Genomic DNA, 12,657 nt, shown 5'->3' with positions numbered 1-12,657 from the left:
TGTCACATGCTGAGTGGCTCGACAACCCATAAAAAAGCACTGCTAGGTCAAAATATCTGGCCTTGAGTGTTCTTTACCGGTAAGCTAAAGTGATGAGGTTCAAGTAGTTAGTCTAGAGCTTTCACGTTTTTGGTATGATATGTGAAGGAGTTCATAGTTCCTAAAGCTGTTTATTTAAAATTGTGACACCTAGCCTACTATATCATACAAATGCTCCAAAATTTAGATTGTGAAAGTTAAAGACTAAATGGTTTTAGACTATGAAGCAATATTTTAAGAAAGTTCAAACAAGGCCAAAACTGTGAATTTCAATGCTGGGTTTTGGAACATGTCGCTTAACTTTTTTTCCAATTTCTGTTGTCTTACATACTGTACTGTACCAACCAACTCATAAATATTAAGTAAAAACCTAGCCTATCAATTAAATTAGCTTGTTGTTGTGGTGGATGTGCTTCTTTGCCATAAAGTAACGTATAGGGTATATTGTATTTATTAAATTATACAGCCTAATTTGTATTGATTTATTAAAATATTTCTATTGATTAAACTGCATTATCAACTCTCTCACCAGTTGTTTCCCTGTTCACAGCTAACATGGCAGGTTATTATAGTTTCATCCAGCAAAATCTATTAGAAACACTTCTTTTTAATACAGGAAATCTTAGTTTTGACTGTCTCACGACACACTTTTTGTATTTTATCATTTCAAGCTAGCCCAGTTGTTTTCAATTCTGCAGGTTCTTTATCAACACTTATCACAGCCCAAAGAGTGAATAAGTCAATATTAATTGGAGTGCAAGATTTTTCTAGTGCATAAGAAAAAAGATTTTCTGTTATCAACAAAGCATTTCAGATGGCTTTAGACACAGACAATTTACCCAATGAAAATGTTGGAACTTTGGAAAAGTATGTTTACTTGTTTCATGTTTTGTGTTAAGGATAATTAGTAATTACATGTACCAAATTTAATTTTAAAGCTTGAATAGCACAATTTATAACAACATTAAAAACAGACAAAATACAGGTAAATTGAATTATATACTATTGTCATTGCAGTGACCTTTACAACCTGTTTCCCTCTTTGCTGGATTGTTAAAAGGTGCTGAAAAACATGCAAAATAGAAATCGGTCATATTGAGCAAGCGTAGATAGAAATTAGCATGGCTTTGTCCTCAGGAAAACCAGCAAAACACTCGAAAATGTTGGCATTAGGGAATCATAGCTGCCTGACCCTGGATTAACTGCGGCATGGGTGTTATTATAGCTGCAGTGCAGCATTGATGGTGATTACGTCATGAGCGAGCTTTTATGACACGATTTCAGAATGTAGATTGTAGACCTATGGGCGGTGTGAGGACAGGGCAGGGCTTGCATTATTAAAATCTATTCTATTGCCTATTTAGGCTATATAACTTTTGTTCAGGGTTCGATCTTAACTTTTTTTCACACTGGCCAACCGGACCAGTGGCTCACCATTTGCACTGGTCCGCACGAGATCGCACTGGTTCGTCCCGTTTACTGATAATAACAAGATTGTTGTGGAAAGCACGAGTCCAACCCAGGGAAAACCAATTTAAAACGACAATAATGAATGGTGGCAATAACATGGAAATATACAATGGCAATAACAGTAACAACAGTTTATCTCGGAATGGCCCGTTTCGGTGAGTCCGATTCGGTGAGTTCCCTATTCGGTGAGAGCCTTTTTTGGTGAGAGCCCTATTCGGTGATTTTTTTTTAAATTGGGTACCGTAGCCTAATTAATCATTGCCGTTAAAGGGTTAGGGGTTAAGGGTTAGGAGTTAGTGGTTGGGTTTTAAGGGTTAGGGGTTAAGGGATAGTGGGTTTAGGGTTAGGGGTTAGACCTAGGGGTTTAGGGCTAGGGGTTTAGAGTTAGGAGTTTAGGGTTAAGGGTTTATGGTTAGGGGTTTATGGTTAGGGGTTTACGGTTAGGAGTTTAGGATTAGGGGTTAGGGTCTTATTTCAACGTTTAGCGACGTTGAAACGATGTAAAAGCGGCAATGGTAATTAGGCTAGGGTACCCGATAATTTTCAAAAAAAATTTCAAAAAAATCACTGAATAGGGCTCTCACCGAAAAAGGCTCTCACCGAATCGGACTCACCGAATAGTAGCAGACCCAGTTTATCTAGGCAAGACATTCAATCTACGTTGAGTCTTCAATCTACTTGGGGCTCTTCTTCAATTTCTGAATCCGATGATGGGTCACAATCGGAATCTGATGACGGGACGCTCACGGCCATGGGGTCATTATCGGAATCCGATGTGTGTTTGTCTGGCCTTGTAAACACATAGCCAGTGTTGGGCCTTCTTGACCTCACAGATGAATCGTTTGCCATGGCAGGTTTGGGGTTGAAATCTTTTATTTCCGCTGACTGTAACTGGATGGTCAGAAGATCTGTTACGTGGTCACTGGTCACTGGTCAGCCCGGAGCCTTGACCTCAGCTTCGTTTTTCTTACGATTTAACACCGTCACGTGATGTTGCGATTGCTTTTTTCTTACGATTTAACATGTGATGTTGCGATTGCCTTTTTCTTACGGTTTAACACGCACATATCACATGTTTTGTTGTTTGAAGAGAAGCGCAAACGAGAACCACTCACTCTAAACGATCAAACGACATAATACGATGATATTTTCGCACTGGACAGTCGGACCAGTGCGAAACGATTTGTACTGGTCCGCGGGGAACTCGCACTAGACATTGGCCAGAGGACCAGTGCTAAGATGGAACCCTGTTTGTTGTATCGAAATCATCACTTAAACATTCTGCTTATAGCATACAGTCTGGTGATGCAGTTTTAATCTTGAAGTTTTGAATTTCAACTTTTTTATTTACAGTACAATGCTTGTGTTTTTGTATACTGTATTACATGGTGCTTTGCATGATTACAGTTTAACAGTTAGCTTATTGTGACCAAGTATTGAGAAGTAATTGTGAGGTTGTAGTGTAGTTGTTTCATACGAGTGTTATAGGTGGCTTAAATACCCAGCTAATCACAAACTGAATAAGGTTGATTCACCACCCACCAGGACAAGAAACATTAACTTAAACTGGGTCTCAAACCTCATCATTGTAGGCTCCTGTGTGATGTGCAGTCTGACCATAGAAAGTCCTGAACGCCTTGCTCTTCTGAGCCATATCTAAACCGGCTTTTACCTGAGGATGGGTTTCTTTTGTAACGTCCGATTTTCTTTCTCCATTCTATTATGATGATGACTGCTCATGCACATCAATATTAGAAATTGCAAATTCAATCCACAACACTTTTCATTAGGCTGTCATTTATTACTACATATGTGTACTTCTCATTGTTTTTGTTTTATTTTTTGCTGTTTAGTTTTTGGGTTTTGTGGCCGTGCTAATTTGGTTTTGTGGCCTATAGACTCCTGGTCCTGGACAGTTGGATTGAAACAGAAGTTGAAAATATTAATTTTGAAATTTCTCTTTACAATTTTAGCCCGGCAAACGCCAGTTGGTTCAGTATCAGCAGCTGGTGTCAGTGGAGGCCGACCTCAAACAACCACCTTGTTGAAGCAGAATCGAAAATGCTTCAGTGTAAGTTGTTTATCCTTCAAACCTCTGTCATCATATTATCATGCATATTGCATAGTTATTTCCAAATAATTATAGCATTTTTTACTATTTTTGTTCATTAGCTCTTTTTACAAAAAGAAGGGTATGACTTACTCTTAATGGAAACTTTATAAAACACAACCTTCATTATCGGAATGGTTAAGCTTCATTATCGGAATGGTTAAACCATGGGTCTGCTACTATTTGGTGAGTCTGATTCGGTGAGTCCAATTCGATGAGTTCCTAACCCCTAACCCTAAAACGGCAATAATAATTAGGCTACGGTACCCAATAATTAAAAAAAAAATTGAAAAAATCACTGAATAGGGATCGGACTCACCGAAACGGCCATTCCGCAAAACCATATGTTTTACAAATAATTATTCCACTTTGCAAGTTCAAGATCTCATTGCACTGTAGTTCTGCTTTCTGCACAAGCGTTCTGCTCTACATTGCTCTTTAGTTAAATCAAATGTAGTTATTACTATCTGAAGCCTTTACAAATTGTTTCACCTAACGGATCATTAGAAGGTCTGAAAAAACATGTAAACAGTAAAGAATCGATAATTCTGAAAAGATATTAAATATTACAACTGTAATTTAATCTGCCAAAAAAAAATCTCTAAACCTGTACTTCCTGAGAAGATATTAAATATTACAACTGTAATTTAATCTGCAAAAAAAACCTCTAAACCTGCATTCCTGAAAAGATATTAAATATTATAACCGTAATCCAATCTGCAGAAAAAAAACTCCAGAATTACTAAGGACAGCCTCCATCCGCCACGATAAAGTTTCAATCAATTTGTCCCAATGGAAACCAAGCAACAGGTTTAGAGGGTTTTTTTGCAGATTAAATTACAGTTGTAATATTTAATATCTTCTCAGGAAGTACAGGTTTAGAGATTTTTTTTTGGCAGATTAAATTACATTTGTAATATTTAATATCTTTTCAGAATTATCGATTCTTTGGTTTCCATTGGGACAAATTGATTGAAACTTTATCGTGGCGGATGGAGGCTGTCCTTAGTAATTCTGGAGTTTTTTTTCTGCAGATTGGATTACGGTTATAATATTTAATATCTTTTCAGGAATGCAGGTTTAGAGGTTTTTTTTGCAGATTAAATTACAGTTGTAATATTTAATATCTTCTCAGGAAGTACAGGTTTAGAGATTTTTTTTTGGCAGATTAAATTACAGTTGTAATATTTAATATCTTTTCAGAATTATCGATTCTTTACTGTTTACATGTTTTTTCAGACCTTCTAATGATCCGTTAGGTGAAACAATTTGTAAAGGCTTCAGATAGTAATAACTACATTTGATTTAATTCGCTCTGCTTTGCCTTTTTGCTTGGCATTGAGCACTTTTTGTAGTATTAATAGTTTTCATTGTTTTGCTCTTTAGTTAAATATTTCTTATCGTAGGAGCAAAGTGGTTGGAACGCCTGGTTAATTTTAAGTGCTCGCGTCTTCATCTTCAGTGCTATAAATGTACTGAAGTGCTTCAGTACATTTATGATATAGCTTTGAAGATGAAAACAGTACAGTTTTTGAAACTTTTGCTGAACATGAGTTTAGTATCTACGACTCTACGTTTTGGTCTCTTTAATATTTTGTAACTTTTTGTGTTAATTAATGTTAAGTTTGATTGCATTAACACTTTATGTCCAATATTGATTTCATAATGTCATCTTATGGTGTTTTCTTCAGGCGTAAAAGCAGTATTGGAAAAGAAATATGTTGTTCTGCCAAATGGCAACAAATTGTGGACCGTAGTGGCAAACAAGGGGGTTTCCAATAAAATTCCCATGGTTATGGTGCATGGCTTTGCTGGAGGCGTTGGTCTATGGGTAAGCAAATCATTATTTGTTTTTGTAAGGAGATATTATAATAGTGATCTTGAACAGTATTATACTTGGTACTTAGGTTACAGTAGTCCCTGCTTATTAAGCCCGCCTCAGGACTGGACGATTTGGGCTTATTAAGCCGGGGCAATTCTCTGTCGTGTCTCTGTCGGGCAATTCTCTGTCGGGCAATTCACTTTTCGTGCAGTAATTCTGGACCGGACCAAATTGTGCTTATTAAACGGGTGGGTCCAATAAGCGGGAACTACTGACTGCAGTTGATTAATTGAGATATTTTTGCCATGTTAACATAATCCAACGTTATGAACAGTTTATGTTTTATTCAGCTCAATATTTTTGCTTTTTAACAGGCATTGAATTATGATTCCTTGTGCCAAAATAGAACGGTTTATTCTTTCGATTTGCTTGGCTTTGGTAGAAGCAGCAGACCGGTATTTGACGCAGTACCAGAGCAAGCCGAAGAGACGTTTGTCGAATCAATCGAGGAGTGGCGAAAAGCTGCCAAAATAGATAAAATGATACTGCTTGGTCACAGTTTTGGAGGATACCTTGTCAGTAGCTATGCTTTAAAATATCCAGACAAGCAAGTGTTTTTGCAGTTTTCTAAGTTTATTTTAATTATTATTATATGTCATCTTTTTTCTAAAGTAACATATCAGCAAATTACACTACTGCACAGAACACATGGATTGCCATTAAGAATTTATGTTAAAACTAAACCACCATAAAGTTCCCTGATTTTTTTGGCAACAACCTGCACTTACAATTTAATGTTTTGAAATATGCGTAGGCTACTTAACCGTTTTAAAGAAAAGGAGTTATTCAAAAATTCTCAAGTACCGTAATTTAAATGTCTGTTTTTATATTTCTCTGCATTTTTACAGCTAAAGTAGTTTTGACTTATGAAATGAACATGAATTCACTTTATCAAAACTTTAAAATATTTTTAAGGTTTGTAACTTTTACTACAATCTAAGTGTTTGCGTGTACACAATTTGTTCGCTTTCAAAACTTATTTCGACTGACTATCCAGTATTTTTTCAAACTGACGACTGCTATTGAGACTATTTTTGCGCTAACTTCACTTTTTCTGATCTAATCATTTTTTCTAGTGTAAAAAAGTTGTTTCTGGTTGACCCATGGGGGTTTCCCAAACACGATCCAAATCCTGAAAATATGCGTCGAATTCCGATGTGGATTCGTCTCCTTGTACGGGTACTTAGTCCTTTCAATCCCCTAGCTGCCGTGAGAGCTGCCGGCCCATGGGGTAAGTATATTTTTAAAATGTTACCTTTTACAATTTTTGTGTAGGTATTTGGATTGATTTCACAAAAAATGCAACAGTTTGAATTGGGTACACAGCAGATTGTTACAGAGACATCTCGGCGCATGGTATATGTCACCGCGAGACCATAGTTGAGACATCTCCACACTTTTTTATTGGTGATCATATCAATCTTAGTTAATTCCCATTATCTCCGTATGAACCAATTTTCAGCACTGTTAATCTTCCTTTCTATCTGCGGGCATATAGTTCAGGATTCACAGCCATATAGTAGAACTGACCAAACGTACACCTGTAAAATTTTTATTTTATATAGTGTTCAGAGAGTTTGAGTTTGATTTCAGTACTTCGGCCATTTTAATAAAAGCTTGTTTGGATTGCGCAATTCTTTATTTGACATCGCCCCAGCGTCGACCATTCGAAGTAACTATGGATCCCAGATAGTTAAAATTATCTACTTGTGAGACTGGTATAATATACTATGTATTTTGATTGTGCGTACAGGAATTATTTCCTTTGCTGAAATTGTCATGCAGAAGGTTTTCGTTGCGTTCAAGTTAAGTTCCAGGCTTTCGCTTTGCTTTTATGATTATGTCGTGCAAATTTTGTAAACTGGAGTAATATTTGAATATTTCGTAAACTCCAATGTCTATTAACGGCACTAATATTAACTTATAAAAAATTTGGAAAGTTTGTTCACTGGTCTCCCTTGCATCAGTGCATCATTTAGGTTCAGGCTTGAAGTATTGAAGGTGCACGCTTCTGTCTCATTAATCAAAGTTAATAATAAACCAGCACTCAGTTCCTTTGTTTGCATTCTTCTACGAGTATCCGCAATGCTAGAACTTGGTAGTCAGGACTTTGACCTTATGGCTGGTTAGGAATGCTAGCATAAATGAGTTACATCGACTTCTGTCTGTTCGTTATGCGCCCAATTTTTTATAACTTTTATTGTTCAACTAATTACTTAAGTTGCAACACCGTTGTTATTGATATTTGTATTTTTATTGTAGTGAAACTTTTCTTATACTTACATATTCATATTTCCGTTGTACTCTAGATCTTTTCACAATCACTGTCAATCACACTAATTTGTATAACATCACAAACATTTCGCTAAACCTGTCACTCTTTTGAAGAGACATTCAATCTTGTTTGCTTTTCAATCTACGTTTCAAAATTGAAGAGTGTGTTTATGAAAAAACAGCATTTTTAGTTACCCAAGCCGTACAATTGCGTCAATTTTCCGCCGTGATTAGGCTTAACTGGCAGTTGCATGTCAGTGTGTTACTGTCGAGTATCCTTGCCAACAAAAGTCGCCGTTTTTCATCGTTCAACCACCGTGACGTTGCACAAAAGGAAACTTTTGCTGGTTGGCATATTAGCTTGTTTGGTAATTACTTGTTATTACAGTATTATACACTAGCTGGCAAAATCCATTCATTGCTTCAACACCTGTAGATGTTGCATCAAAACATACAAGCATCATCAGTGACGTATCATTACAGGGCCAAACTTAATCCGACGTTTTCGCTCCGATTTCAAGACAAGATATCCTGAAATAACTGAAAAAGATGAAAACGCGGTTTTAGAGTATATCTATCATTGCAACGCCAGCGCTCCGAGGTAACTAGTTTTGATCTTGAGGATGGGTTTCTTATATAAACGGAAAGATTTGCTTCTCTATTCCGCAATAGCTGCTCTTAATTTAACAGCAATTGTTTTGCAGTGGAGAAACTGCCTTTAAAAGAATGACCGAATATTTGGGCTATGCATACAAGCCAATGCTTTCAAGAATACGTGAGTATCCTAACCCAATGATATTTGAATTGACAGCTACACTTAATTTTATAAAGCCATTATCTCAAAAAATTATGTTCGTGCTGTATTCATACTTAGAAATGCTTACAATAGGCGAAAAAATTATTTTCAAACAATAATTAACGCTTATATATAATTTATGTAATTTTGAGCCTTGATGCAACTTTCACTGCAGCCTGTTAACAAAAAGAATTTTTTGACAGTTTGATCAATGCAAGGAAGTAGTTTTTTATTGTATACAGTACACTGTTGGGCAAAACGTAGGTGTGGATTTCCTTCCTGTCTTAACCGAGCCGTTTTTATGTTGACCAACAGATGCTTTACGTAGCGATGTTCCCATCACTTTTATATACGGAGCCAGATCGTGGATGGACATTAACTCTGGCCATGAAACACAAAAAATACTTCCACAGAATCGTGTACAAGTTTGGGTAAGCACGGAGTGTGAAAAATGCATTGAAAACTATGTTAAGCTGCTTATAGACTTCTGTTGTAGCCTACAGCACTGCTGTTTTAAATCACTTAGTCCATGACCAACTGTTCTATTACAGAGCCATGCTCAGTCAAGCGATTGTTCAAGGGCACTGTTCGTTTGTTTTAAGTAAATCCAATATCATGTATTAAAATGTGTTATGGAACGTTACGTAATATCGTCATACCTCTTTATTCACGTGATCATGACCAATCATTTTATTTGTCAGTACAATTTTTGCCGCGTCATCGTTTGACGTCAAAGCGTGGTATGGCCTCGTATGTAACGTCACGTGCCATTGTTAGTTGCTGATCGTGGTTCAGTGAACGTTGAAACTTCGCCTGCTTGAAAAATGGATTTCTGTAAATGTTAGATGCACAAGTACTTTTTGTACACGTTATGTAACTTTACCAAAAGCAGGGCTTTTAAGACAGCTTCAATTTGAATAAAATACTGAAGAAGCCGCCTTTGCGCAATGAAAGCTCTGTCGTTATATAAGTTTCCAAACCTGGCTGATTTTATTTACTTGTTTTATAAACTAATGTTTATGTTAAAATTAAATCCTGAGTTAAAGCTGGAATATTGCTTTACAAACTCTTGTTGTGTTGTGCTTTTAATGAGTACGCTTGTTTGAACAAAAAGAAAAAGAAAACAATTTTGCTGGATTAACAAAATTTAACTGAATACAAGACACCTTCTTCTGCTTGGCTACAGCTAACGTTGTGTCATTTACTTTGCAGTCTGTCAAAGGAGCCGGCCATCATGTGTATGCCGACAGACCGACACTGTTTCACCAGATAGTCCACACCGCTTGTGACGAGATCGACTGAGATCTGAAGACACTTGACGTATTTACTTGTATGCGATTGCACTTTTTCGTCAGCTGAAAAGTTTTTGTAGTGGTGAATACTCAGTGGCGCTTACACAGAAATATCCGCTTCAGTTTACAGCATGTCATACGCAAAGTCAACATCGAGATGTTTTCTTTCAAATTTTCGACCTCAACACTAAATAAGATTTCGTTTGGGATTTTCATTTCATGATCCACTTTAATCCTTGAGGTCTTGAAAGAGTCTTATCAACAAAGCTGAGTTGATTTTATTGTATTTTTTTTAGAAATTGTCCCTGTGCATTTCCTTCGTGTTTGCCTATTTAAAATTTAGTTGTGTTTTGTATGGTTATTGCTAAACCTTAGCGTAGTTTTTCATCTCAACGACACAGTCACAATCAATGTCTTGGGTCAATCAACGCGTATAGTGCGCTGTTTGCCTTCCAGTGGCATCACAGAAAACAAAGCCTTTTAAGCTCAGTGTTGTACTTAAAGCGGATTTAGTAATTTATTTTTCTATTGTATTCATTTCATGGAGGGTAGGCAAGCTTTCGAATACCAGATCTGTCAAAGACATTTCTTTGGCATTTTCGAGATTCTTCTACATCTTGTCAATAAGTAAGCCCTCACACTAGCTCGTGTTTGATTTCTTGATGCCTCACGTGTTCTAACAGTTTGCTGTTTTATGAATATTACATCAATTTGTGGTTGAGTGAGAACAGAAGAGGGCAACCTTCTTAACACAAGGGCCAATTAAGAAAATGTAATGCTTAATGAGGGCCTGAATAAGCCGCACTGCAAATGAGCATTGAAACATATTCTCAGTTTTTACTACAAAATCACTGCAAGTACATGCGGATATGAAATATCGTTGCATTGTTGCAACTGTAAGCACAAACTGCACATGCAAACGCAAAATACACAATTGCACATGTGAACGGAAACTGAAAGAGCAAAAGTTCCAAGAGGATGAAAATTGAACAGTGAACACTCACATAACCTTATTTGGGAAAAAATAACTGAATGAAGTGAAAGGAGCACACAAAAAGTGCAAAAAGACCGAGTAGGCTACGGCCCGTAAGCCGCCCATTTTCCACCCCTGTGTTGGAAGCTATTTAAAATTTAAGATTTGCTGTTATTTTAAAATCAGCTTTTTCGATTTTGTGGACATTTATCTTTAAATCTTGTAGACAATAACACAGCTTCAAAGATGATCTGTTACGTTTTTAGTGTCTTATTTTACGGAACATTGTAATCATCTTAATCTTAGTGGGGTCGTTTGAAGTCATAGTGTTTTAATTGTCGAGTCTATCAATCCGTTTTTGTGTTTGTTTGATCTAATGCGTCATAAGAAGCGTTCACATTGACTACTGAACAAATCATTTTCATTGTGACATCCCACGAATAATTGCATGCATTAAATTTGAAAACTGTAAATCGATTGCTTTGTTTTTTCCCCGGTGTTTCTATCTCTAATTTTATTACATGAAAACCAGGATTTCACCCTTTTAATTTGAAATGAAGAACATCTTGTTCTTAACGACTTCCGCATTGCCTTTCGTCGTTGTTATATCTTTCTTATATTTACTGGTCTCTTAGTTCATTTCTAGTTTGTTTTGTGTGAAGTAGGTAAAATCCATAAAGAAAATATGCTTATTTCTTCCAGAGAGAGGATATATTCCGTGATGGTATTTTTTCTATACTGATTTTTTTCCGTCTAGATTTTTACCGATTACCGTTTTATGTGCATGGACTGCATGTCAACGTGTGCGAGTAATTTTGATTTGTTTTACTGTTGCATTCTTCTGAAAACTGATCTGGTGATATTTCAATAAACATACTTCCGTTCTTAATAACAATTTGGACAGTTGTTGCTTTAGAGAGCTCGTCTTGTTCTCATCTTAAAGGTTGAGGAAAAGTGATAATTTGAAATTGCTGCGACTTTACTAAAATCAACTTGCGCCTGACTAAATCTAACTTGATAACATTTTTAAAAAAGCTTCATCTGCATAAACAGAACTTTTTACGCGTTTATTTCATGGTGAAAAAGCAATAGCCAGTGTGATGTGATTACCCAGACAGCAGCAATCCGTTATTTTTACATTGATTTAACGTCTGCAGACTGAATCAGTGTAAAAATGATGGATTTTACTGTCTGTGTATGAAAATGTTTGACACCAAAATATTTCGTTTCGACAAAAATTGTTTAAATTTCGAACAGTAGTTCCTTGTGAATTCGAAACGATTTACCAAATATCCAAGCTTTTCGAGTTTTCTGCACAACTGTATTTCGTTTTGACAGAAAGTTCGTTCTCCCTATGAAGAATTTCTTTTCAACGAACAAAAAACTAGTTTCAAACAAATTTGTAAAGCTACCGACAGTTGTTTTTGAGACTGCAGGGGCCTCAGTGGTTACCCATAGGCTACTGTTGCAACTTAAAGGGGTACTAAAGGAAAAACCTGACTTGGCGATTGTACAATGTACACGTTCTTTGTGTTTAACGTGCTACCATAAAACAATTTTCAATAAAATTTTGCCCCATTGCGGTCTGATTAGCATTCCGCGCGTGCTTTTGTCAGAGTTTTTAAAACGGAAATGGGCGTCAGCAGCGAAGCGTGCGACTGTACAGTCTACGTCACTATAGACTAGCAATCAGCTGATCGCGCAATAGTGGTTACTGCGGCGATTTAACTGTAGGCTATGTATATAAACGAAACATTGGACTTTGAGCTTTGCCAGGGTAGCCACTTTAACAAGTCGAAATTCTGCCACTGCGAATGACTA

General features: G+C 36.5%; 1 protein-coding gene across 1 annotated transcript; it reads left to right on the top strand.

Moving 5' to 3' along the window:
* The first annotated feature begins 488 nt into the window (after positions 1-488).
* Positions 489-11,999, top strand: LOC145770336 ((Lyso)-N-acylphosphatidylethanolamine lipase-like). The gene is made up of 9 exons (XM_082581941.1): positions 489-906; positions 3,483-3,580; positions 5,311-5,450; positions 5,816-6,048; positions 6,578-6,732; positions 8,259-8,376; positions 8,480-8,550; positions 8,887-9,002; positions 9,784-11,999. The coding sequence occupies exons 1-9, from the start codon at positions 854-856 to the stop codon at positions 9,871-9,873; spliced, it is 1,074 nt and encodes a 357-aa protein (XP_082438067.1). The 5' UTR covers positions 489-853; the 3' UTR covers positions 9,874-11,999.
* The last annotated feature ends 658 nt before the right edge of the window (positions 12,000-12,657 follow it).

This window comes from Aplidium turbinatum, chromosome 5 (genome assembly GCF_918807975.1).
Source record: "Aplidium turbinatum chromosome 5, kaAplTurb1.1, whole genome shotgun sequence".
In the NCBI taxonomy this organism is placed as follows: domain Eukaryota; kingdom Metazoa; phylum Chordata; class Ascidiacea; order Aplousobranchia; family Polyclinidae; genus Aplidium; species Aplidium turbinatum.
The sequence above is the reverse complement of the archived record's forward strand: the minus strand, read 5'-3'. Positions and strand labels throughout refer to the sequence as shown.

What these genes read in the sequence shown, in the direction of transcription:
- LOC145770336 (XM_082581941.1), top strand. Translation starts at nt 854, where the DNA reads ATGGCTTTAGACACAGACAATTTACCCAATGAAAATGTTGGAACTTTG. An exon ending in AATGTTGGAACTTTGGAAAA is followed by an intron (nt 907 to 3,482) that starts GTATGTTTACTT and finishes TTACAATTTTAG; the next exon opens with CCCGGCAAACGCCAGTTGGT. An exon ending in AGAATCGTGTACAAGTTTGG is followed by an intron (nt 9,003 to 9,783) that starts GTAAGCACGGAG and finishes TTTACTTTGCAG; the next exon opens with TCTGTCAAAGGAGCCGGCCA.